This window comes from Hippopotamus amphibius, chromosome 15 (assembly GCF_030028045.1).
Source record: "Hippopotamus amphibius kiboko isolate mHipAmp2 chromosome 15, mHipAmp2.hap2, whole genome shotgun sequence".
Taxonomy (NCBI): domain Eukaryota; kingdom Metazoa; phylum Chordata; class Mammalia; order Artiodactyla; family Hippopotamidae; genus Hippopotamus; species Hippopotamus amphibius.
The window spans coordinates 1,017,701-1,043,556 of NC_080200.1; the positions used below are offsets into that span (position 1 = coordinate 1,017,701).

The 25,856-nt window shown below is 61.6% G+C and overlaps 1 protein-coding gene across 22 annotated transcripts in view; it reads right to left on the bottom strand.

The window, feature by feature from the left end:
• Positions 1–14,937, bottom strand: part of TCF3 (transcription factor 3) — a 34,656-nt gene extending 19,719 nt beyond the window's left edge. For 5 of the 22 annotated variants that reach the window (XM_057709147.1, XM_057709145.1, XM_057709144.1 and 2 more), the window contains exons 1-3: positions 14,656–14,931; positions 12,785–12,922; positions 9,703–9,775 (exon numbers count right to left, since the gene is read on the bottom strand). In XM_057709147.1, the coding sequence (XP_057565130.1) occupies positions 9,703–9,775; positions 12,785–12,856 (145 nt within the window). In that variant the 5' untranslated portion in view covers positions 12,857–12,922; positions 14,656–14,931. Of the gene's footprint in view, positions 1–9,702; positions 9,776–12,784; positions 12,923–14,655 lie in introns of all 22 variants that reach the window. The other 17 variants (XM_057709153.1, XM_057709150.1, XM_057709149.1 and 14 more) reach the window with 5 other exon arrangements.
• Between the last annotated feature and the right edge of the window lie 10,919 nt (positions 14,938–25,856).

Sequence of the window (25,856 nt, forward strand, 5' to 3'; positions counted from 1 at the left end):
AAGTCTGCTTGTTTCTGGCCCACATGGTTTCCAAACTTAATCAGAATTTCAGGGCTCCTTGGAGCTGCCGCCAGCGGCAGCAGGTTCCAAGCGGCGGCAGGAACGTGCCGAGCGGCTCAGAGCCTTTGTTGCTGCTGGCCCTGAAGGCGCGGGGGAGCGAAGGGGCCCCCCGAGCCGCCTCCAAGCAAACGGACCTGAGGCTGGAGAGGGAGTGAGTGGAGGTCACACCCACCGTTTCCAAAAGCAGAGGGTCCCCCCACACCAGGATTTCCCTCCAACCCGACCTCTCCTGAACCCCTGCAGCAGCAACCCCCAACCCCAGGGGCTTCCCCGATGGGTGGAGCTGGACCACAGGTGGGGGTCCCACAGATGCTTGGTCATTCAGAGGAACGGGGTCCCCCAGCCGCAGAAGCTGCCCCACTCCTTCCCGCATGTGAATTTTGGATGGGTGACCAAAGTGACAGCAGGAAGACCCCCTCCTGTTCCAGTCTCAAGGGGCGACCCCTCTATCCAGGGGCGGGGACGCGAGGATTCCCCCCCACCCCGCCCCCGGAAATATGAGCTCAGAATCCCAGCGGGGACCTCCCTGCAAGGAAGAGGCACAGGGTGAAACAAACCCAGAACACGGAAGATGGCCACATTCACAGATTTAGGATTTATCCCAGGGAACGGAGGCGTATCTAAGACCCCCTGCCCCCCGCCCCACGCACCCTCAAGGAAGCTGCAGAGCTTGTGGGTTCCCTGGAACAGAAAGAAGATAAGGCTTCGGGGAGAGAGGAAGAGTGAGAGCAAGAGCCCCTGAGAGCTCGTTTGCGGCACATTCATGAAAGGTTTTAAAAGCAGCACCAGAGGCAGCGGGGCAGAAGCGAGGATGCAGAAGAGGTGATGGAACAGAAGGGCGGGCTTCAGAGACGCCCCCAAACGCCAGGGAAGGGGGGATTCTGAGACCATGAACACAAGGACCTACCACGAGCCCAGACACCAGCGCCGGCAGCCCGGGAGGAACCGGAAAAACACCCAAACCCGGAGGCTCGAGCGAAGCCGGGAGGAAGGCAGGTGCTCCCGCCGGGGAGATGACACGACCCGCAGGGAGGGCTGGAGCTGAGGGAGGGAGAGGGAGGCCCCGGGAATCCATCCCCAACCCAGGCCGCTCACTCGCGGGAGAGGCAGGTGCCAGGCTGCACACCCGCAGCGCCCCCGCCCCCGACACCCCCCGAGGAAGCGCGTGGGGCAGGAGGGGAATCCCGGCACAGACCCTGCGAGTCTGGAGGACGTGACAGTGCAGCGAGGCCGCGCACGTCTGGACCACATGTTAAATTAAATTTAACCCAACGGCATTTAAGACGCCATGCCGCCAAGGATGGGCACCAGAGCCCGCAAGGGCCGCATGGCTCCAGGGACTTTCCGTGGCTTACGCCACTGTGTCCTTGCAGGGCCGCCACCACCACCACTTCACAGATGAGGAGACTGAGGCTTAGTAAGTGGCGGAATCCATACAGTAAGGACACAAGTGTTTCCGTCCTGCATACAAATACACACAAGTGGCAAACAAAGAGAAACGACGTTTCTAGAAGGTGGCAACGTGTTTATACCAAACAGGAGGCTTGGGGAAGGCAGGACAGGAAGATGTGACTTCACTCCTGGGGCGGAAAAAGCCAGACACCGGAGGCTTTGACACATTCCCTAAAAGCATTAGAACCACCACCAGCACTGCCTTCCCAAGCCGAACCCAAGAAAACACACCAGACGTGACCACAAGGAGAAGTATAGAGATGGGAAAACCTAAAACGAGAGCGTGGAAAGTGTAAGATGGACGCAGACTCAATTTTTTTGAAACCTAAAAACACGGCACCCACAGAAAACAGTCCTGGAACAAGTGACTCAGGAAGACAGTCAGACGCACGTAGATATACCGAACAACACAGATGAAACGGAGGGGCTGCAACGTTCACATAGAAGTCCGAATTCAAGGCACACGCTCCTCCTGCACTAGACGGTGCGTATTTGTTGACAGTGGGCTGGACGCACAGAGAACACCCCCCCCACCCCCGCCCTGGGTCCTTGACACTGGACACATTAAAAGCCTGAACGTGCTGGGCAGGAGATGAAGACCTCAGAGCTCCGAGTCAAAGCATCCCCACAGCTCCCAGGAAGGATGACAAATGAGGCCCCCGTGCCAGCAGAGCAGGGGTGCCCCGCACCCCCCCAACAGCAGCAAGAGCCACGCCATGGCGACCTCTGCATCGGTGACCTGGAAATTACCCAATCGAACAGCAAACACTCCACTCCCAACCCAAAAACTGGAAATCTCCGTAAGAACTTGACTCAAAGACAAACATTAAAAAAAAATTATTATCAAGAACCTTTATTAAAGGGGCTTCCCTGGTGGCGCAGTGGTTAAGAATCCACCTGCCAGTGCAGGGGAATCGGGTTCAATCCCTGGTCCGGGAAGACCCCACATGCTGTGGAGCAACTAAGTCCCTGCACCACAACTACTGAGCCCACGTGCCACAACTACTGAAGCCTGCGCGCCTAGAGCCCGTGATCCACAAGAGAAGCCACCTCAATGAGAAGAGTAGCCACCGCGCACCACAACTAGAGAAAGCCCACCCACAGCAACAAAGACCCAATGCAGCCAAAATAAAGTAAAATAAAAATAAATAAAAATTTTTTAAAAAACAATCTATTGAAAGAAAACCAAAGAAAACACACATTATTGAAATCAATGGGATGTGGCCAAAGTGGTCCTCAGAGGGAAACATAACCCTCAACATGATTCCTGAGCAAGAGCAGAGAGATAAAAACAGGCCTTCAATTCAAAAGCCGAAAATTAAAAAAATATACATATATAAAAGAAATGAAGAACAGAAAAAAAGGGAGGAATTAAAATAGAAGTAGTGGGGAATTCCCTGGAGGTCCAGGGATTAGGACTTCGAGCTCTCACTGCCGAGGGCCTGGGTTCAATCCCTGGTTGGGGAACTAAGATCCCACAAGCCACGTGGCACGGCCAAAAATAAATTAAGTAAAATATAGGTAGTGCAGAGAAAAGCAGTCAATTGATAAATATTGATTCGTCAGTGAAGCAGATTCCTTGGAAGAAAAATCAAAAAAACAAATACAAGGCAGCTGGATCTAGGACAAGGGAACAAAAAAGGAAGAGTAAGTAGACTCAGGACTGAGACATGGATTTACGTGTTATTAAAGAATGCAACAGGAGCCATTTTTTAATGTGCCTGAAGTGGATGAAGTTTCTTTTCCTAACAAAATGCTAGAACTGACAAAAGGAGTGGACAAAATCTCAACAGGCCAATTGCCACAGCAGAAATAAAGCGACTGGGGAACGTGTCGCATGCAAATAGGGTGGGGGGGCAGCTCCCCAGCGCCCAGAGGATGGGGGTCCCACGCGCTGGAGACCATTCCAGAAATACTGGTGCAGAAACATGGCAGGGAACCACAAAGAAGCCTCAGCACCACATGACATGGGGACACAGGCAGAACACAAAACTGACGCTGGCAGATCTGGTCTGGCAGCTGACCAAGGATACGGACCGAACCCGAAACTCAGGGAGCGTCGGGGTGAGAAAAACCGTTAGTGGACAGCGTCAGGACACGGGGAAGGAGGAAACCAGGGGCCGCCCTGAGATGCCCAATGCACCACAGTGAGGCCAATCGCTCGTGCGGATGCTCCTACAGGAGCAGGAGGAAACGCCCTGAACGTGATAAACACAGACAGTCAGAGCGATCTATCTCGAATCAACAGCCAGGATCAGGCCCCGTCCTGCTGACAACAAGCCAAACAGCACACACCCATGTGGTTCTAGAAACACTGGCTGATGTGAAAAGGCACACAGCATCCGCATCAGGATGGAGAGGGCTGGGTGCCTGAGGATAGTTTACCTGGAAAACCAAGCCAAGGGAAGAATGCAAATAATTCAGGGATGTCAGGGGGCAACCGGGCAGAAAATATGATGATGAAAAAGATCCCCAAACCACAGCATGGAAAGTGCTAAAACACCTAGAAACAACCCTCACTACAAAAGTATGTGAGGAAGGAAAGAAAGAGAGAGAGAAAGAGAGAGAGAGAGAAAGAAAGAAAGGAAGGAAGGAAGGAAGGAAGAAAGAAAGAAAAAGAAAACTATAAAATGATTAAGTGCCTTATACTCCAACTTTCAACGTTTATCTTAAAAACTTAATATTAACAGTCAAAACTTAAGTAAAGGGAGAAAACACCAAGTTCTTACGACATGAAAATGCAGTACAATAAAGACAAAAAGTTCTTCCTAAATTTAACTATGAATTTAATACAACATTAAAATCCCGACAGGCTCCTTTGTTTGTTTGTTTTGGAGGGATGTGAGAGGAGACATAATTATCCTAAAGATTATAGAAAAGAATCAGCATGTCTGAAAATATGGGGTGGGGGGAAGCTGAAAAACTACACTTGAGGTAAGACTGTAAAAACACCACAAAGCTACAGTAGCTAACACTGGATAGTACAGTAGTAACAGGAAGGTGAAAAGATGAGGGAAAATTCATGGGTAAATGGCAATTTTGGAAATGTTTTGAGGCATTTCGAACCACCAAGAAAGGTTTTCTTGAGTTTATTCTGTTGTTCTAGAAATTCCTAAACTAAATGCTTACTCCATTTCTTTTTACTGTATCTGAAGACTGTCAAAGGCTATGATTCTTCTCCAAATACAGCTTTGGCTGCACCTCGTAGTTTCAGTGTGTTTACCATTATTGCTGATTTCTGTCTAGCCTGGATGTTTTAATTTCCTTTTTAACTGAAGAGGTAGACAAAAAGGCCTTTTGTTATTTCCAAGTTGTTAGGCTTTTTACTTATTTCTACATTTTTTGGTCTTTCTGGTTTTACTGCATTGTTCTCAAGTAATATGGTTTATACTTTGGTCATTTTCTTTACATTACAGGTTTTTATTACTTATTAAAGGGGTATGATCTCTTCTTTTTTTTTTTTTTTTTTGGCACACAGGCTTAGTTGCTCCGTGGCATGTGGGATCTTCCTGGAGCTGGGATCGAACCCGTGACCTCTGCATTGGCAGGCAGATTCTTAACCATTGCGCCACCTAGGAAGCCCTATGATCTCTTCTTTACAGGGCATGACATTTAAAAGATAAACGCTTCTGACTGGAGGTGCCCCTCGGAATCGCCTAAAAGCTCTTACAGGCCCCATCCCAGGCTTTTCATCAGTGTCTCTGGGTCCAGGGTCCAGGGTCCAGGGTCCAGGACCCGGGGTGTGTGTTCTGAGCAGTTCCACGGGTGAGAGAGATGTGTGCCCTTGGCCGGGAACTGCTGCGTAAGCTCAACCTTGATCACTTCACTGTTGAGGTTCTCTACCTCCCACTTATTTTTCACTTCTTTCCTCTGCCAAGAACTGCAAAAGCATGCTTTTCTGCCCTCCAGCATCTTTCCCCGTATATTCCTCAACTTAATGGAATGAGGAACAGGCACATTCATGACTGCCACATCTGCACTGAAGAATGGGCTGTGTCATCTAATTCTCAAGGATTTTTCAGAAATGGCACCAAAGCTACAACAACACAAACAAAAACACCTGACAACGTAAAAATGAAACCCGTAAACCACTGAGGCAAATTATAACTCCAACACCATCAACAGTTACAAATGAAAACTTAGGAAAAAGGCTGCAATGCAGACCACAAAAAACTAACATCCTTCCTATATAAAAAGCTCTTGTGAATCAGTAAGAGCAGTATGGGGCAAGGGTACAGGACATTACAGGGAGACAGCACTGGGTGGTTAGCTGGGATGGTTACCAAACTCTATGAGTTTCAGCCTCATCATAAACAACACAGAGATGATAACTGCACTTATTTACCCGACCTGTGAGGACTGAGGACTCAGAATTAAACAATCCAGGCTCAGTGCCTGGCATATGTGGCTCAAGAAATGCTGATATAAGTTGTCGTTGATAAGTGTTACTACTGCTGTTGTTAAAAAGTTCATCAGGGATGTCCCTGGTGGCACAGTGGTTAGGAGGCCACCTGCCAATGCAGGGGACACGGTTTCGAGCCCTGGTCCGGGAAGATCCCACGTGCTGTGGAGCAACTAAGCCCATGCGCCACAACTACTAAGCCTGCGCTCTAGAGTCCTTGAGCCACAACTATTGAGCCCGTGTGCCACAACTACTGAAGCCTGCATGCCTAGAGCCTGTGCTCCGCAACGAGAGAAGCCACTGCAATGAGAAGCCCACACACCACAACCAAGAGTAGCCCCAGCTCACCCACCACAACTAGAGAAAGCCCCGTGCAGCAATGAAGACTCAACACAGCCAACAAATAAATAAATTTATAAAAAAAAAAAAAGTTCATCAGGCAGCAATAGAAAGGAAAAAACTGTTGATCCAGCCAACGACTTGGATGGATTTCCAAAGAACTGTGCTTAGTAGAAAAAGCGAATCTCAGGGACTTCCCTGGTGGTGCAGCGGTTAAGACTCTGTGTTCCCAATGCAGGGGGCCTGGGTTCGATCCCTGGTCAGGGAACAACATCCCACATGCATGCTGCAACTAAGGAGCCACTGAGCTGCAACTAAGGAGTCAGTGAACCACAACTAAGGAGCCAGTGAGCCACAACTAAGGAGGCTGCCTGCAGCAACTAAGGAGCCCAAGTGTCACAACTAAGGAGCCAGGGAGCCACAAATAAAGAGCCTGCCTACTGGAAGTAAAACCTAAGCACAACCAAATAATCTGGAAAGAGCCAGCAGTGGGACGCTACGGGGACGTTCTTACCAGGGACGCATGTCCAGGGCCGGCAATTCTAGGCTGGCACTCACTCTGAGGCCACGACTGCACCCCCATGCTGACCTGGGGTGGACGCTGCCGTGCCCACCTGTTCGACTTGTACCCAAGGGCACATTTCACCTAGAATCATACAAACCAGGAAAGCTGCGGAGGCATAACAGGGAAGACGCTTCCTCCGGTGCCAGTGAGCATCTCCTGGTGTCTCGTGGGGCCTCGGACCCTGTAGTTGGGCAGTGGAGGGGCTGCCACTGAGACCTGTGCCCAGGGTGTCCCCCCCCCATAGGGAGGGAGAAGTCATCTCATCTCCAGCCCTCTGACATGGACGACGAGGAGAAAACCTCACCTCAGGTGCGTCTGTCTTCAACCCCCCCCCCATTTTAAACAGAGACCCGCAGGCAGCCCCTGCACCCCACACGCCAGCTCCTCCTCCCGAGACCCCTCCCTACAGGCAGGGGCTGCTGCGCTTCTAACACAAAGTGCCTTTTGGAGCGAATCTGAGAAGCAAGTTGACCTAAAGCAATTCTAAGTAGATGCTAGGCCAGGATGTGCGAGGAGGATGGAGGGGAGACCGTGGCTGGCACGACCCACGAGCGTTCAGAAACTCTTGTCCCCTTAAGGCGACACTGCCAGTCTGGTGGGCCCTGACCCATCTTACAGATGGAAAAAACTGAGGCTCAGAAAGCCCCAACCTGCTGTTGGGCCGCCAGTCCCCCATCTTTTCCTGGGCTCTCCAGCTCCACCAGGGAGGGGGCGGGGAAATGAGCTCAGAGCTCGGAGAGCCCCCCAGAGGGACCAGTCTCAGTTCCCATGGCTCCCGGTTCTGGAGCTGGGACCCCTTCCCCACGACCTCAAGGCAGACACCGAGACGGCCTCAGTTTACAAAGCACGTTCACGCCCACGGACTTGCTAAATCCTCTGCCGGCGGGGAGACTCCCGTTTCACAGACAAGGAAACTGAGGTTTGCGGTCACGCCACCTGAGTCAGGTGACACGGGCCGCCTTCTGCCTGCAGTGGCAGCAAGCAGGGGGCCCCCAAGCTCAGGTCTTAGGGCTCCTGGTCCCACGCTCCCTCCCCTGCCCCAGGCGGCATGGACTGCTGGAATGAGCTGGGGAAGGGGTCCCCAGCTGCATGTGCAGAACCGGGGACCCCCCGGGCTGGACCAACCACAGCACAACACCCACAGGCGAGAAACTCCACGCAACGTGCAGCGGGGTGGGGCCAGGCCCTCCCCACCCAACGCGGTCTGGGTCCTCAGAAACCATGGAGGATCAGCCTGCCAGACGGGCAGGGGCCCCACTCAGGCCAGGAGTGGGGCGTCGCAGAGTGACACCTTCCTCGGGGACTACTGGCCCCAAGCGGACTCCGGACACGGGAAGGGAGCTGGGCAGAGACCTGGGGGAAGATGAGGGAGCAACTGTGCCACCTCTTCCAGGAAGCCTCCCGGGCCCTGACCCTCTGCCCAAGGAAGGGAAGCAACAGCACCCCCGGCTCCTCAGGGCGGTTTTGGGGGCGGGGAGGCAGGCTGGCCCGTGGGGATTTCCACACTGCAGGCAGGACTCTGGCCAGCCCGGAGGCCACTTCCTCGGGTGGAGAGGAAGGCCAGCGCGGGGCAGCAGCACCATGCGCCTTCTTGGGCGGGGGGTGGGGTGGCGGTCAGCACACATCTCCCTCGACACCCCCCCCTCCTCCAGCCAGAGCCCAGCGGACACCTGGATGGAATCTGGAGCAGACGGGCCTTTTCCGTCTTGGCCTCCAGAAACATGGGAGGACACGGCCCCCATCCCGAAAGCCCAGAAAGATGCTAAAGCCTGTGCAGAGTGCCGGCCTTCCCAAGGGATCCCCCAAATCCTCCTGACAGCCAAGGCGGACTCCCCAACACACACAGGGCTCCTCTCTCTACCCACAGCGCTCCAAGCTCCCACCACCCTTGGGGGTAAAAGCGCGCGTCTTTCCTGTGGCCCACAAGGCCCTGCATGACGTGCCCTGCCCTGCCCTGCCCTCCTCTCTCTCTCCGTCACTCCCTCTGCTCCAGCCTCACCATTCCTCCAGCACTCCAGGCCTGGTGCTGCCCCAGGGTCTCTGCACCCCCCCAGACCTCTGCTCCAGTGCCTCCCTGAAGACGGCCCCCGCTGCCCCGGCTGTGCGGCAGCTCCCTCACCACAGCGCTGCGGGCCTGACCTCTACTCCCTGTCCCTTGAGGCCACAGCACCTGTCCTCCCCCGCCACGTGCTGTGCACTCTGCACCAGGCAGGCTGCCCAGCTCAGCTGGGTGTGCCTGGGACGAGCCCTGTGTGGATGCGCAAAGTCGCAGATCCCAGGAACCCCCCAGGTCCCCACCCAAGCAGGCAAGGCCCTGGCCGCAGCGCTGGGTCTGACACACAGTGAGCACCTGGCGCACCCGTGAATGAAAACAGCCAGGAGCTGGGCAGGACCTGGACAGCCGCGGCTGCACGTCACACCCCTCTGGGCCTCAGGTCCCCCCCCCCCACGCCCCTCCCCGGGGATGGCGTGCAGTCCCTGGGGGCCCGGGCGCCCCGCGCGCCCCGCCCCCGAGCGACACAGATGCCCCCACTCCCGGCCGGGCTCTCGGGGCAGGAGGCTCGGCTGCGGACCCCCGGGCTCCCCCGCTCAGCCCCGAGGCAGGTCACGTGACTGTGAGGGCAGCTGCTTCTCGGGGTTCCCTCGGGCTCACCGTTCCCCCACCCAACACCCACGTGGGCGCCTGGACGCACCGCCCCGGGCCCCGAACCCCCGCTCCAGCTCACCTGCCCGGGCGCCGCCCCCAGGCTCCTCCCTGGGTGGCCGGTCCCCCGCCGCCGGCGCCGCCCTGCGCCCACCGGTCCCGCGCTGCCCGGCCCTCCCTCCGCGTGCAGCCACCTCCTCTCGCAAACACCGAGCCCCCCGGCAGCCAGCGGGGTCCTACCTGAGCTTCCGAAGGGGGCCCCGGCCAGGGAGGCGGGCCGGCTCTTCCCGTTGGCCACCGGCAGGGGGAACATCTGCAGGGAGGGAGAGGGCGTGAGCGGGCACTGCGGTGCGGGGTCCCGCCCGCGGGGCGCGCAGCCCGGCCGGGAAGACCCCCGTCCACCCCTGCACTTGTCCTGGGGGTGAAACTACCTGTGCAGGCACGCGCCATGACGCATCTGCTCTCAAAAGTGATATAAGGTCTCCTTTGTTTCCGTTTTAAGAAAAAGAGAGGTCACTCACACCCCCAGGCAGACCCTGACCCACCCCGAGGAGCCCGGCGCCCACTTCCACAGGGGCCCCTGACCCCTCGTGGCGGGGGGCGGGGGGGGACAGCCAGGTGCCACTGGGACGGGGAGCAGGGCCCCCCACAAGCCGGGCTCCCTGCTCGGCGACGGCACCCCTCCCGGCCGACCACGGGGCGGGCACCCCGTGTGGGAGTGTCACGCCCCCCACACCCGCGGTGTTAAGTCCCTCAAGATTAAACAGCTTAGCAGCATTAACTGGGAAAACCCAACATCCACAAACCCTGGCACCACAGAAAACACAGAACACGGCCCTGCCCTGCCCCGAGGGTCTGAGTTTCAGAGCCTCTTCCTGGCTCACGGGGGAGCGGCCGACAGCCCCCAAACCCGCCCTGGCCAGCCAGGAGGCGGGGGTGCGGGGTCCTGGGAGGGACCCGGGGGGGGGTCCAGCCCCCACAGCCCCTTCTACGTAAGGGGAAACTGAGGCCACAGGCGGAGCTGCCAGGGCGAGCGCAGAGGCTCACGGCAGGGGCACACCCAGCTGCACGCAGGGTCTCAGGGGTCTGCGTCTCCCCCGGGGCAGGCTGTGCTCTTTCCACCCAGGGCCCTGTCCGCCAGGCGGGCCCCTTTCCTGCTGGGGACACGGAGGCCTGCGCTGGGGGCGGGGCGGGCCTGGGGGTCCGCAGCGAAGCAGCCCCCCCCCCCCCACCGCCCCGGGAATGGGGAGCAGGCGCAGGGGCTCAGCTCCGTTTCTGTTCGCCCTCCGGGTGCCAGGGGCCGCTGACGTGGCCCTGCCGCGGGGGGCACTGGGCCGTGTCCTGTGGGCGCTGCAGGTCTTGTGACCAGCCCAGACGGGCCCCCGCAGCCCGAGGAGCCTCGGCGCTGCCTTCCGTGAACTGGGCGCAAGGCTCAGACCGCGTGGGCCGCTGGGACACCCAGACACACGTGGGCACGGAGAGAGAGACCTCTGCACGCGCGGGGCTCGGAGAGTGCCGTCGGGCCACCCAGCAGGCGCCTGACCGCGGCCCCTTCCCCGGCCCTTCGTCCTTCAAGGCCATCGCCAGGCCCGGGGACCACCCGAGGCCCGCGCGCCCCGGAGCCAGCAGCCTGACAGAGAACGCTCGGGGCCAGGGCAGAGGCGGGATCTGAACAGCTGGGGAAGCCTTCCTCTCTTGCGTATAGCTGACAGTTGCCTCCTTTACTGTATGTGGATCTGCCCCGAGCAAGCACTTCCCTTTAAAGTCTTTTGTTTTAGTGGAAAACATGCTGTTTTAAAAAAACAAATTAACTCAGTCTCTCTGGGGCAGGTGGGAAGGAAGAAGTATGAGCCACGTGCCATGGGGGCTGCCACTGGGCCTCTCTCCTCACGACACCAAGGAGAGTGAATGAAAATCCAGTTCTGGGTTTTCCCGGAGAACAGACGCTGGGCACCTTGCACGCTCATCCTCAGTTTCCTCATCCGTGAAATGGGTCTGAGCCGGGGGGCAGGGGGGGTCTGACCACACTGACCACCTGGACACGAGGGGCAGGCAGGCAAGTGGCGGGGGCGGCCGGGTGGCAGGAGTGAAGGGGCCAGGTCGGAACCCGTGCCACCCCCTCCCCTGACCAAGCCGGACTGTTCCGGCCCAATAGTCTGTGACCTGTCAGTTTAACAAAAAAAACAACCGAGCAGCACCCCTGGTTACTCAGCTGGGGAGGCAAAAATAAAACGGGGCTTAAAAATACCGGCATGGCCCTTCCGGACCCACGGCCCCTCTGTCCCGGGGGCTGTGTTTTTCCGCAGGGTGGCTGATGTCGTTTCAGTTTGGGGACTTTTGTTTTCGACAGACCTCAGTGACCTGGGCCTTGTACTGGCAGAGGATTTAAATTCAGACCGAAAGCATCCTCCCCCAACCCACTGCAAACCAAAATGGTGCTTGCTGGGGGAGGGGTGGGGGTAGGATTTAGGGAGTCCGCACACAGCTCCCAGGTTTGCAAGGAAACACTGATCACCCTGACACCCATGCCGGGAGGTCCCCCGCAGAGACAGGCACACGGAGACCCCAGGCCTTCAAGGGACGCTCCATCTCCTGCCTGCCTGGCCCCGCCTGAGCTGTGTGAGCTCTGGAAGCCAGCACCCTCTGTGAACCTACACTGGAGCGGGCTGTGCCGGGTGCAGCACAGCGTCTGGCAAGTGCGAGGACACCCCTGCCGCCCCGCAGCCCAGATTCCCGCGCACGTCTCTCGAGGCCGCTCCTGTCACCTGCGCCCCCAGCTCCTGGCAAATCACACGTGCACTGTCTGAGTCCTCTCCCCACGCATGGGAAGTCCCCGCACCCAGCACCCAGCCGTTGGGCACCCCCCTGCCCCCTCCTACCCCCCTGCCTCCCCCCACCCCGCATCCACGACAGTGTGAATGACCCTGACCAAGTCGTTTTACAGGTCAGAAGCCACGGTCCCTGCCTGCCCAGAGCCAAGCTGGGGCCCCAGGGCCAAACACCCCAAGGAGAAGCTGAAGGCCCCGGGCAGCCCCTCCCTCAGTTTCCCCACCTGTAAAGGGGTGGGCTTGGGACCACGTTGTGCCTGGGCAGACAGCCAGGTGATGGGTGCCTCCACAAGCTGACCAGGGCCCCAAAGCTGCACCCCTGCTGTGCGGGCCTCAGCTCACCCATCCGCGGGCACCCCAATCCCCCAGCCCTGGAAGACCTGAGGTCCTTCCACCAAACAAGCTAGAGGTCCAGACGCTGGGGGTGTCTTTGGCAGAGGCTTCTCTCCCGCGTCCCGGGGGGGCACAGGAGGCGGGCAGAGAGAACGGCTTACCATGCTGAAGTCCAAGAGATCGCTGAGCTCCTTGTCCGTGCCCACAGGGCCCATCCTCTGCGGCTGGTTCATTCTCCAGCAGCTCCTGGGGGCCGGGGGCCAGGGGCCGGGGTGGGCTCCTCAGGCCGAAAGACAGCCCTGGGGGGTGCGTGCAGCGGGTGCAGGGAGAGGCGGGGTGGGGAAGAAAAGACGCATGAGTGACGGTGGCCGAGATGGACAGACTGGGGGGGGATGGGGGGAGCTGTTTAAGAGCCCCTGTAACTCCTCTCAAGGTCTGGGTCTTCCCAGGCTGAGTCTCTTCCAGACCCTGGGGGTGGGGGCGGGGCAGCCAGGATTCAGGGACTGGGGCCCCTGGAGACCCCCCCCCCCCGAGCCCTCAGGGGGTCTGAACAATGGGTGAGGGGAGCGCAGAGTAGATTCCCTGAACTCCCTCTGCGACCGCCAGGGAATCAAGTTGCAAATTTCAAACTAGATGCGGGGCGGAGTGGTCCCCTTCCAGCTCGGCCAGCACCCGCCCCTCTCCCCGCCACCGCTCCCCTTTCCACCCACCCCCAGGCTTCCCACGGGCCCCGCCCCTGGAAGGGGAGGGGCGACCCGGCCCCGCCCCAAGGGAAATTTGGTGACCCCCCCCCCAGAGCAGCTGTCAGAGCACGTTGAAGTCCCGGTCACCCCCAAATTCAGAGTAAAAGAAATTCACAAGTAAGACGGCGCAGCCCCGTTCCTGCTCCGCGAGGAAATGGGGGGGCCGCCCCGCGCAGGGACCCACCCGCAAAGCTTCCCATCCCACTGAACCTCCTCCCTCCAGAAAAAAACTGAACCCTGAGAGGAGAAAAACCACCCCAGCGCGTTTTATTGTCACGATGTATCCGGGAATTATTTTTAAGAAACTCTGAAAACAGCCCTTACCCTAGAGAAAGGCAGGGGGTCCCCAAGACCAGGGTTCTCCCCTCGTATGGTCTCCAGGGGCTCCACCCTAGCATGGGGGCGGAATCCACCTGCCAGGGCCCATCCCACACCCAGGAGACGGAGGAGAGCAGGGTCCCGGTCGCACACTCAGGCACTGAAGCCCCTCCAGCTTCTTCCCGGGGCCCCAGGGTGGCGGCGGGGGCGGCGAGCAGAAAGCGCGGGGGCCGGGAGGGGAGAGGGGGTTCCGAGACCGCGGGAGACCCGACTTCAGAAGCGGAGAAACCCCCGCTTTGTTTGCCAACTGGAGACGGGTGTGAAACGGATGCCCCAGCGCACCCCCTCCCCCGCGAAGCTCTTTTCTTTTCGGGAGGGCGTGTGAAACTGCCTTTTTTTCAGGAGTACGAAACCGCACTTTTTTGTGGGGTGGCTGAAACCGATTTTAAGGCAGACCTGGGGGGGCTGAAACAGGCTCCTCCGGGGGCGCGGGAGAACTTCGGGGGTGGGGGGTGGGGCTCGAGGCGGACCCGGCGGGTGTGGGAAGTCGCCCCGGGAGCCGAGGGGCTGGAACGGCCTCCTCGGGGGGGAGGAGGCCCGCGAAACCCACCCCCGCCCCACCCCCCGCGGCCGCTGCGGGCGGGCGGGCGGCCCGGGAACGCTCTGAAGCACGGGGGGACGCGCGGCCGACGTGTCCCCCGGCCCCGGCCCGCGGGCGCCCCGTCCGCGCAGACAAAAGGACGCCGCCGCGCTCCGCCGCCGGCCGGGCCCCCGCCCCCCGCGCCGCCCCGCAAACTTTCCCCGAGGGCCGGCCGGCGGGGCCGCGGGCCCGAGCGCGCCCTCCGCGGCGGCCCCCCCACGGCGCGCGAAGTTGGAGAACAATGACCCCGGCCGCGCCGCCCCCCGCCCGCGCCCCGGCCCCGCGCCCCCGGCCCCCGGCCCCCGGCCCGGAGCCCCCGGCGCGCGCTCACCTGCTCGGCGCGGCCCGGCCCGCAGCGCGCGGGGGGCGGCGGCATGAACGGTACCCCACCCCCCGCCCCGGACAAAGCGGCGACGCGGGCCCCGAGGGCGCGCGTGGGCGGCGGCGCGTGGCCCGGCCCCCCGCGTGTCCGCCCCGCGGGCCCTGCGCGGCCCGGGCGCTGGCCGAGGCGGCGTGCGAGGAGCCCGCGGTGCCCGCCCGCCGCGTCGCTGGGCTCGGTCCGGCCCGCTACGCCCGCGGCCGCGGCCGCTGCCTCATCTTCCTGCGGCGGGAGACATGTTCCGCCCCCCGCCCCGCGCGCGCCCCGCCCCCGCCAGGCCCCGCCCCGCGCGCGCCGCGCCCCGCCCCTCCCCGCCGCCGCCTCGCCGCCCGCGGATCCCTCCGCCTCCGCCGCCGCCGCCGCCCGCCCCTGCGGGCCCACGAGGGCGGCGGCGAGCCCGGAGCCCGGAGCCTGGAGCGGGCGCGCCGGGGGGAACCCCGTCGGCCGACGGCGAGGGGGGCGGGGGGAGGAGCGGGCTCGGGGACTATCTTCCAGCGCGGAGGCGCACGCGGGATGCACGCAGTCCCGTGACGCAAGCGGGTAGGGCCGTGAGATGGGAAGATAAGCGGAGAGGCCGGGGCCAATCGGAGGGCGCGGGAGTCTGATTGGCGGGGCCGCCGGCCGTTCGTAACCAGGCCCCGCCCTCTCTCCGCCCCCCTCGCGCGGCCCAGCGAAGAAAGAGGCGGGACTCTCCGAGCTAGAGGCCGCGAGATGCGGTAGCGGGGTGGGGCTTGCAGTTTTATTCTCAGGTTTGCGCGGCCGCCCGCACGGCCTTTTTTAGCTTGGTCGTATCTGCGTTCCTAACGCTGGGCCGCCGGTGCTGGGAGTTGCGAGCGGGCATCCCGGGGCCCGGAGAGAGTGAATCAGAGCCATGTCACCGGCGGGGACCCTGTTTTACGGTCGGAGAGCCCCGCGTGGAACCCGCTCTGTGCTTCTGACTTGCCGGTTGCCTCTGCCTGCCTGAGACTCAGTCTGCTCATCTGTAAAATGGGATTTGGACCTGAGTTTGGGCTGAACTAAGGCCGGACCGGGCCTTCTGACTCTCAGTGGTCTGAGTCTCCACTTAGATCCCAAGTCCCCCCACCCCCCACAGCCAGGGGCTCTTCCGCTTTGGGGAACCATACACCCTACAGAATAGAAATAATTATTGTTATAAATGAAAATAGCACAGTCTTTCGTGGCGCCCTGTGTCCGCAGAGAGAAAGCTACACTCCCTTCCAGGCTGGGAAGAGGCCACGGTCCCCCCGGCCCATCGGGCTCCGGCCACAGGGGCCTCCTCCTGGCTGTTCCAGAACCTTCCAGGCCCCTTCCCACCTCCGGGCCGTTGACCTGGCTGTGCCCTCTGCCTGGAAGGCGCCTCCACCCCATCCATCCGGAGCTCCGAGTCACCAGAGTTCAGGGCAGCCCTCGGTCCAGGGAAGAAGAGTAGGGGTCCTGGGGGGAGGGGAGATGAGAAGACCCCGGGGGCAGGGGCTCCTGATAAGGCCTCTTCCTGCCACACCCGAAGGGGCGGCCCCTCACCCTGCCCCCTTCTGGGCCAGAGTGCCACCAGGTGCCGTAGGTCTGGGGAGGGGATGGAGGGTCCTGGGGTCTGGGTTCAAACCCCTCATCCCTGCCAACATCACTGTGACCTTGGGTGAGTTCTTGCCACTCTCTGGGCCTCAGTTTCCCCATCAGGAAAATGGACGGGTGTAGTGACGGGCACGGAGTCGGGCGGGTGCCTGCATCCTGCAGCCTCGCCCCCCTGGCAGGCCTAGGTCTCCAGAGCGAGGGCCCCCCCGCCTTTCCCTGGACCAGCCCTGACCCCACAAGTCCGTGGTCTGCTCTGGCTTCCTCCTAGCTTGGGGGGTTTCTGGAGGACCAGGCTGGGGCCGAGGCCCCTCCGGGTCACCGGTCTCACTCGGGGCGGGCCAGCAGCCCCCTCCCCACCAAGGCTAAGGGTCTAATCCGTAGAGAGCTGGGGCCAGTGTTCCTGCAGTTGACACCCCCACTGAAGGGCAATAATCTGTTCGTAGGCCATGCAGTTATTGAGCAGCAACGGTGTGCCAGGCTTGGTGCTGGACATTGGCACACAGTGGTGACTGGGACCTGTCCAGTCCCCATCCTCCAAGGCAAGATGAGCCATGAGAGGGCCCCACCTCCTTTAGTCCCAAATGTGCTCTTTCCATCCACATGTTTGGCTGATAGGGCGTCACGCCTGAGTGATTAAACCCATTGTACAGATGAGGAAACTGAGGTTCAGAGCGCTCCTCCCTGGGGCCCAGTCCACCCTGGGACTCACAGCTGCCAGGAGGCCCTCCCAGCACCCACAGGCCACCACTGTCTTCCCTGGGGAGGCCTGGCTTGGGGCTGAGTCACTGATGGAATAGCCCGTGGGGCCCCCACTTGGCCGCCACCTCTGCCCAGCCCCGAGGCCTGGGTGCGCCCTACAGGGCCCTGGCACAGGGACAGGCAGCCAACAGCTGGTGGCAGGGGCCCCTCGAGGGCGGCCCACAGCCCGCCCACCCCCGGCTGTCTGACTGCGGCCTTTGTTCTCCTCTGGGTGCCTGGCGGGCCAGGCAGGCAGGAACCAGGGACCTGCCTCCCCCACCTGGGGCTTCCTCCCTCCACGCAAGCCACGCCTACTGTGCGCTGCCCTGGGCTGGGGACCCCACAGGAGCCCATTTCTGGCTGGGCAAAGTCATGCCAAGGGCAGATTCCCATCAGTGCGTGGGGCAGCTGGGGACAGAACATGGGGATGGTGGTAGAAACTTCTGGAAGACAGTAGGTGTGCAGGTCACGGCTGACCACAGAGAGAAAGCAACTGGACTTAGGACTTGGGGGCCACCCTTCTGACATTGTTTTTATTTGTCTCCAGAGTGGGCACTTTCTCCTTGGGGTGTGAACAGACCGCTCCCCCCCCCACTCTCCCCCCTCCCCCACCCCTCCCTGCTTTTCTGAAGCCCAGGAGGAAGGGAGGGGCCCTTATCAATGAACCAGACCCTGCACACAAACCCCAGTTCAGGGTCCCGTGGGCACGGGGGTGCCTGTGTAGCTGGGGGCTTGGTGGACCATTCCTGCCCCCGCTCCCCCGTGGAGAGCCCTGGCCCCAGCTTGTCCACCCATCGCCGTGACCCCTCCCCAGACCCGATCGAGGCCCATCCTTCCTTCCTTCATTCTTCCTGGCTTCTGGGAAGGATGTCTCCGCAGGGCCTGCTGCTTGGGTCTGGGGCAGGAGGGGAGACTGGACCCTGTCCCTTCAGCCCGGACTTGTCTTGGGGAGCCAGCGGGCCAGGAGGGCTGGGCTGGGTGGGGTGGGTTCCTGGAGCCCCAGCCTCCTCGTGCCTCTCATTGTCAGGGCATCCGAAGGGGCTCTGAACTTGCCCTTCTCTGCGGTGGGTTCCCTGGGGCAGCGACACTTGGGGGTGCCCAGAAGGCTGAATGAAGTCAGTGGGCCGAGAACTGGGAGCACTGGGGGTGCAGGTGGGGGACTGCGTGGGATACTTCAGGGACCCCTGAGGCTGGAGCCCGGAGAATTGGAGGGAAGAAGAGGGACGGTCAGGGGTGCCGCGTCTCCAGGGTGGGGTCTCTGTGGAGCTACGTGGGCACCTGGGCAGGAGAGGGATGTGGTCCCAGTGGTGCCCTGTGGGGGCTGTGGGTTCAAAGGGCAGGAGGGGGGATGGTCGTTAGGGGAGAGAAGGGCAGGATGTGGGGTGATGAGCTGGGTGGGCTGGGGGTAGGCTTGAGGGGTAACAGAAGGCCCTCCTGGTGGGCTGTCCCCATGGGCGCTGGCTGTGGGGCCGGGGACCTGCGTGCCTTAGTAACTGTGCCCTTCTCCGAGCAGGGGCGTCTTAGGGCCAATGACAGGGATGAATGGGGCACAGGAAGTGCACGTGCCCAGTCTACCCAGGGCCCAGGGAACAGAGCTGGGGCTTGGCCACGGCGGGCTGCGTGAATGAATGAATGAGATCTGACTCTAATCTAAACCCAGCCCCAAGCTGAGCCCCAATTCTTTTCTGAGCCCCTGGCCCTGGACCGAGCCTGACTGCACTGAGCCTCTCCCACCCGGGGCCCCCCGCCCACCCCTCCCCCTGCCCTGTACCCATCCAGCCGCGGGGCTGGTGCCACCTGTCGAGGGCCGCCCTTCCCCCTCCTGGCCCGGTGCCCACAGCTCCTGACTCAGGGGCCCTGGGGGCCTGTCCTGCCACATTCCGGGGCGGCCTGTGCAAACACAGGGCTACTCCCCCAACCAGCCCCGGGGGCATCGTCCAGCCCAGTGCGGGGAGGGGGTGGGGACCGTGGGCTGAGGGGGGCCAGGGCAGGGGACAGGTCGCCCTGCTGGCTGGGTTCCCCTGCCCATGCCCCCAACCACAGGGTGGCCCTGCTGACCTCTGCTTGGGGCGGCAAGGGGGTGCTCCTGGCCACCCAGAGCACACCGGGGGCGACACCCTTCTCCCCGGGGCCCGGCAGCTCCCCTGAGCTTCAGGCAGGAGGCGGCTGGAACCACCCATTGCTGAGATGGGGAAACTAAGGCTCCGGCCCCCGCCTGAGGCGGGCCAGCCTCCTGCACCGGGTTCGCCTGCCCGGCCAAGCCCCTTCACCTGTTCCCTGGTGCCTTCCAGAAACAGGGGGGCACCCTGGCCGTCAGCACCTTGCCGCACTAAGAGGTGTGGGTTTTACTCCAGGGTGCTGGCAAAAGCCAGGGTGGGGGGGGGATGTGGTGTCCTCAGGGACACGGGAGCTGAGCCTGAAAGGCTGAGGTGGCCCCCAGCTGGAGGAGTGATCAGGAAGAGGGCAGAGCTGGGGCCAAGGACCCGGTCCCGGCCACCCTGTCTGGAGCCGGGACCCCTAGCCTGCCTCCCGTCCCCCCCCCACCTACACCCCCATGAGTTTCCGGGCCTTTGCCCCGACTGTGCCCTCCTCCCGGGTCACCCTTCCTCTCACTGTGCCTGGCTCTCTCCTCCTCATCCTTTGGCCCTCAGCTTGGGTGCCGCCTCCTCCAGGAAGCCTCCCCGGCCCCATCTTATAATTCCTGTCGCCATTTGTCTTTTTGCTGTTTCTGTCACCCCGTCACTCGCACTAGATTAGGGGTCCCCCAGGGTAGGGGCTCAGGTTTCCTTTCTCACTGTCACCCCCACGAGGCATGGGGCATCCCAGGTGCTGCGAGGCCCAGAGGGCGGCAGTGAGGCAGCCGAGGTCCAGCAGGGCTCCTGGTTCTTAGAAACAGGCTCGCGGCCAGACAGGTGGGCGTCCAGGGGAGGACACGGAGCGTGAGGTCTGCTCCTAGCCCCTTGGCCCTGCTCACCAACAGACTGGAGTTCAAGTCCCAACCCACTCCACCCCCCACCCCAAGTCTTGGCTGTATGACCCTGGGCAGGGCTGGACTGGGTCATCTCCGGGCCCCAGGAGCTGCCCAGTGGCACTTCCCCTGCAGGTGTCATCTCACTGAATCTCACCTCAGCCCTGTGAGGCAGTGACCACGTGGTGCCCGTGTTATAGATGGTGAAACTGAGGCCCAGAGGAATGCAGCCACGTGACCAAAGCCACCTGCCCAGGTGGTGAACCCGGGCAGGGCTCTGTGCCCGGGGCCATCTGAGGGCAGGGTCCCCAGGTGGGTGTTTACAAGGGGCAAGTCAATGGGGTCATCTGTCAGTGTGATGCAATTCTCCAGCCCAGCATCTCCTACAGTCTTCCTGCCTGGCCCCTGCTCGTCCTGTGTGGCCAGCAGAGAGCATGTGGGGGGCAGGATCTTAGCTGAGCTCACTGCACTCCTGGGATTGAAGGAGACTCTGGAAAGCCGGGCCTCCCACCTCCCCTCGCCTCCTTGCCTTCTTTGGGGAGGTGGAAAAGGCACAGAGACCAGAGCTATAAAGGGACAAAAATCAGGAATTCCCCGGTAGCCCAGTGGTTAAGACTTTGCCCTCCCACTGCAGAGGGCATGGGTTCCATCCCTGGTCAGGGAACTAAGATCTCACATTCCCACATGCCTCCAGGTGTGCCCCCCCCCCAAAGAAAAAGAAAAGGATAAAAATCTTCAAATGTGACTCCATAAATACACTTCTGAGTTGTAACAGACCCACAGATGAGGTTAGATGAGGTGTGACTTCCAGAGAGAAGGTATTTTCAACATGGTAACAGAATAAGGTTTTGTGTCCTTCCTATACAAAGAGTTCCTACAAATCAATAAGAAAACAACCAAACAGAAAACTGGGCAAAGAAAGGAACAATTTGTTCACACACGAAGACACACAAATGGCCACTGGAGAGACAGAGAAAAAGAAGCTTAGTCACTCATGATGAAAAAAATGTAAACACACGCGCAAATAAGAAACTAGCTTTTGTCCTGGTAGTTGGCAAAAACGGTAAAAGACTGGTCCCATCCTGCGATGGTGAAGGTAGGTGTGGGGGGGCGCTGGGAAGTGCTTATTGAAATAAAGATGCTCTGCCTTCCTTCGAATTTCCCTTCCAATTCCAGCCCTAACGCTCAGGAATCTAATAAAAATGGTAGTGCAAGCAGGGGTGCTCATTAGAACGAGATTTGTGGCACCTAATACTCAAAACCACCCGTCCAGCCACAGGGGATGCGTGAGAAGATCCCAACATGGCTGAACAAGGGAAACTGTCCTGCCTGACAGCACAGGGGGTTTGCACGTGTGTTCTGAGCCAGACGGACATCTGAGGCGGATGGTTCAGATAAAATACAAGTTCAAGACCCATGGTGCCATTGTGAGAGTAAAGTTTTTGCGAAGCAAAAAAGTGTGTATCGAAAAAGTACAGGAGGAGGAACTGCCCCAAGGGTTCAGCGGTTACCTCTGCATGCGGGGGGGTGGGGGGGTACTTTCAGTTCTTACTTTATATTTATATTCAAGAGGTGGGATAAGCTGAGAGGTTGGATTGTATTTTTTGTGTGAGTGTGTGTGTTCTGGTATCTTTTAAACTAAAAGACGGCTTAATTTTCAACTCACGGCTGAAGTCGGGTCTCTGAAGAGCAGTGGGATGGGGTGGGGTGGGTTTCCACTGGGGGGATCCCTGATCCCCTCAGGGACCAGGCTCACTGGGCGTGCCCTGGAGGGGACAGGCTTCCAGCTGCCCCCGGGTCCTCGTGGGGAAACCCCTGGTGCCCTGGGGAGGCCCCCCACGGGCGACCCTAGACGGAGCCAAGTCCAGGGAGCCCCGCAGAAAGAGCCCAGCGTGGGTACTTCTCTACTCAGAGCCCAAGTTCTCACCAGTTAACGGGGACTGGGGAGCACACCACCCACCAGGCGGGGCCGCCGAGTCTCCGGGCAGGTGCTGGGCCTGTGCCGAGGGGAGGCCCCTTCCCCGAGGGCAGGGACGGCCCCCAGCACTGCCCAGAGGGACTGGGTCACGGGGCTCCCGGAGCCTCCCCTCTGAAGGTCTTGGTCTCAGTTTCCCCCTTTGCCTGGAGTCTGCAGAGTGGAGGTCCTGCCTCCAGCCCCCAGAACCACCCAGCTCTTGGTTTCTCGGGCTAGGCCTCCCCATCACCCTGCTCTCTGGGGGGGTGGGGGCCTGGCCCCTCACTGCTCCTCGGCTTCCTCCCACCCCCAGCTGGCCCCAGGCGGCCCGTGACCTCTCTGTGCCTCGCTGAGGTCTGCAGAATGGTCACGGAGAAGGACAAGAAAGTCACCCACCCGCTCTTAATTCCTTCCCTGCCTGGGGCCCGGCTGTGTCAGGCTGAGCACAGACACCCACAGCCAGGGCTGGGGTCCCGGCAGGCCTGGGGAGGGGGCGGAGGGGGGAACCCAGAGAAGGAGCGAACTGCCGGCAGAAGCACCTACTGGGTGTGCTCTGGCCTGGCCCCCCCTCCAGCCCCTCCAGCCACACTGGCTTCCTCCTCCCCGGTCCTTGGACACCACGCCTCATTCTGACCTCAGGACCTTTGCACGGCCTTGGCAGGGACCACCTCTCTCCCTCTGAGGCTGGTTTGTCACCTGGCCCCGTGCCCCACCAGTGCCCGGACTGTCTGATTTGCTCACTTAGTGCCCTTGCCCCAGTTCCCGCAGGGCAGCCCCCCACCTCCCCCGCCCACCTGGGCCTGCCACACGGTGGGCACCCGTTGGGTGGAGAGGCTGGGGAGGACAGTGGTCCCCATTCACAGGTGAGAAAACCTGGGCTCAGAGGGAGAGGCCTGAGGTCAGATGGAAAGAGGCACTGAGATGCCCTGGCCCAGGCAAAGGCATTTCCTCCTGCTCGGGGGGCTGCGGGGGGCTGCAGGGTCCTGGGGCAGCTGGTGGGGCACCTAAGAGCCTGCCTGCGGGCCCGCGTGTGTGGCAGTGGCAGCTGGGGCTCCTGGGGCCCAACCCCCACCCAGAGTGCTGGAGGGAGGGTGGCGGGGGAGGGGAGGGGAGGCAGCAGCTGGCGGCTGGCCCTGTGCCAGCTCGGGGCTCTGCAGGGAGGGGCTGTCCTGGGACTCTCTCTCTCTCTCTCTCTGCCTGTCTCCCTCTGTCTCTGCCTCTTCTCTTTCTGTTTCACTCTCTGTCTCTGTCTCTGTCTCCCTCCATCTCTGTCTCCCTTTGTCTCTCTGGGTCTCCGTTGCTTGGTCTCTGTCTGTCCCTGTCTCTCATCTCCCCTCTCCCACACTTTGCCTCCTCGGACCATCGGCCATGGGGCCGGGGCGGGGGGGGGGGGCAGGGCTGGGCCCCATTTCAGGGCATTAGAATCCACTCCACCTGTGTGGTGTGACTGCCTGAACTGAAGGACCCCCAGGCGTCTCTACCCCTGCTGTGGTCTCTATCCGCTCCCAGATGGGGAGCCTGGAGCCTGGGACGCAGGTCTCATGGGCTCGGGGACTCTGCTCGAGTCTCCCACCTGCGGAGTGTTTGTGGGCACCCTCTCTGGGCCAGGACACTGGCGGGGGGGGGGGGGCCCGTGGTCACAGCCAGCCTGGGAAAAAACAGTCACCAAGGAGTCACACTATGCAGGCATCTGAACCTGTCGTGGGGGTCCCGCTCGGGGGCCCGAGAGGGTCCCGGGGAGGGGATGCAGAGGCCAGGCGTAGATCCTGGGGGGGGGGGGCACAGCCTGTAAAGGCTCTGAGGCTCGGGGCCACCCTCAGCCAAGCTCCTGGGTCCCCACCCCAAGGACCCTGCCCACTGCTCCCCATTAAACTGGGGGGGCAGGGGGCGGGGTGACGCCCCCCCCAGGGCCCTCACATCCCAGGCCACATCCCCCCACCTCTGCCAGCACAGCAATCCCGCCCGACCTCCCTGAGGACAGAATCCACCTTGGCAGAGACATCCTCCAGGGGCTGTGGCTTAATCACCCCCGATTTGCATTTTTGCATATTAATGACGGCAGAGCTGCGAATTCCCCCGCATGATTTTAAAGGTGCAGAAACTCTGGAACTGCTGAGGGGTGAGGAGGGGGCATTCCTCACCGGGCCTGGGGGGGCTGGGTCTCCGCATACAGGATCCCTGCCCCTCCGTGTCACCCTGCCCCTCAGGTACCAGGGACCACGCCCCCCAGGGGCCTCCCTTGAAATTAGGGCATCAACCTTGGTGGGCCAGGGGAATGGGGATTCTGGAATTTTCTGCAGGTGGCTCCCCCCTGAGCATCCCATAGCGGGAAAGTTAAGAATTTAGGATCCGACTCTGTCTTAAAACCTTTGGCTTCTCGCATAGACCCTGGATCCAGCAGTGCGTCCCAGGCTCGCCATCTGGGGGGGCGGGTAGAGCCCCACCTCCTGCGTTCAGGCCAGAAAGCTCCGCGGTGGGCGGCACCCCACATTTGGCCCCAGGCGCTCTCAATCCAGGCTCAGGACGCCTTCCAGCTCCCACTCACCCACCTCCGGGCCTTTGCACGTGTTGTCTACCCCCCCCCACCTCGTGTGCCCCCCCTTTCCCTGCAAGGTCACCTCTTCAGCGGCCCTCTGAGCCACGCTGCCCACGCATGTGTCCAGCCCTGTCCCCCACCCCCAGGTCCCCAGCGCGAAGCGGCGAGGCCACGCGCTCGGGGTCACACAGGGGCCTCGCAGGCCGCTCCCCTCCCCGGGGGGCTGGACCCGGGGGCCTCGGGTCCTGGGGCTCAAGCCCCCCCCCCCACCCCGGGTGCACACTTGGGCGCGTGCTGCCACCTGGTGGCGCCCCACGTGGGGGTGCCGGTTTTCCTCCGGCATCCGAGCCCCCACCCCGAGGGGCCCGCCGCGCGCTGCCGGACCCCGGCCAGTCCCCGGGCGCGGGGATACCAGGCCGGGCCAGACTCCCCGGATCGGTGCGCGGGATGGAGAGGCTTCAACGCAACGGTGAGAAAGGAGATGGGGGCTTGACCCGGCCGCCGCGCCCTGACCCTGTCCAGGCCCTCTTCCCGTCGCATCCCACCCTGGCGTGACCACTTTGCGCCCACCCTGATCCGCGGCCTGGCCCGGTGGCGCTGGGGCGGGGGGGGGGGGGGGGGCCCGACCAACGCGCTGCGGGGCCCGGGCCGCGGCCAGTGTCCACCCGGGGGCGCCCGCCGCCCAGAAACCCGCGGGGCGCCGGCTGCGCGCGGCGGCCCTGTGCGCACGCGCGTGCCCCGCGCGCGTGGGGTCCGAGGGCTCGTGGCGCGGCGAGCCGGGCGGGTCCTCGCACGTGTGAGCGCGCTGCGCTCGCGTGTACGCAGCTCCCAGCTGTGCTCACGCACTCCGTCCCGCTTGCACGCTGGCGTGGCCGTGTGCCCACACGTGCTGCAGCAGCCCGCTCGGGTGTAGGGTGCTCAGGTGTGTTCCCACGCGTACCTGTGCCCGGGCGTATCCGTGCACGTGCACGCACATTTGTGTTCGCACTTGGGTGGCGTGTTGATGCTTGCTCACGCGTGTGCACACGTGCTGGCGTGCCCAGACGTCCACGTGTCTTTTGTGTGTTGATCTGTCCGCCCGCCCTCGGGCAGGCTCACACGTGCACGTGGTCTCCATGTGCCGCCGGTGTCTCCGCAGATGCGCCTGTCCTGGCAAACACGTGTGCACATATTCTAGCATGTTCACTGCGTGTTCACACATGTGCATGCTCGTGTGTGCGCACACGTGTGCCCTGTGATGGGGCTCACGCACGTGTGCGGGCGTGGTCACGGGTATCTGTGGGTAGGCACCTGTGCTCTCTCAGAGCCACAGCCCACACTCGGGCTCCCCCCTGGAGACCCGGGTCCCAGCAGGACCCCCTCCCACCTGTTCAGCTGCCTGAACA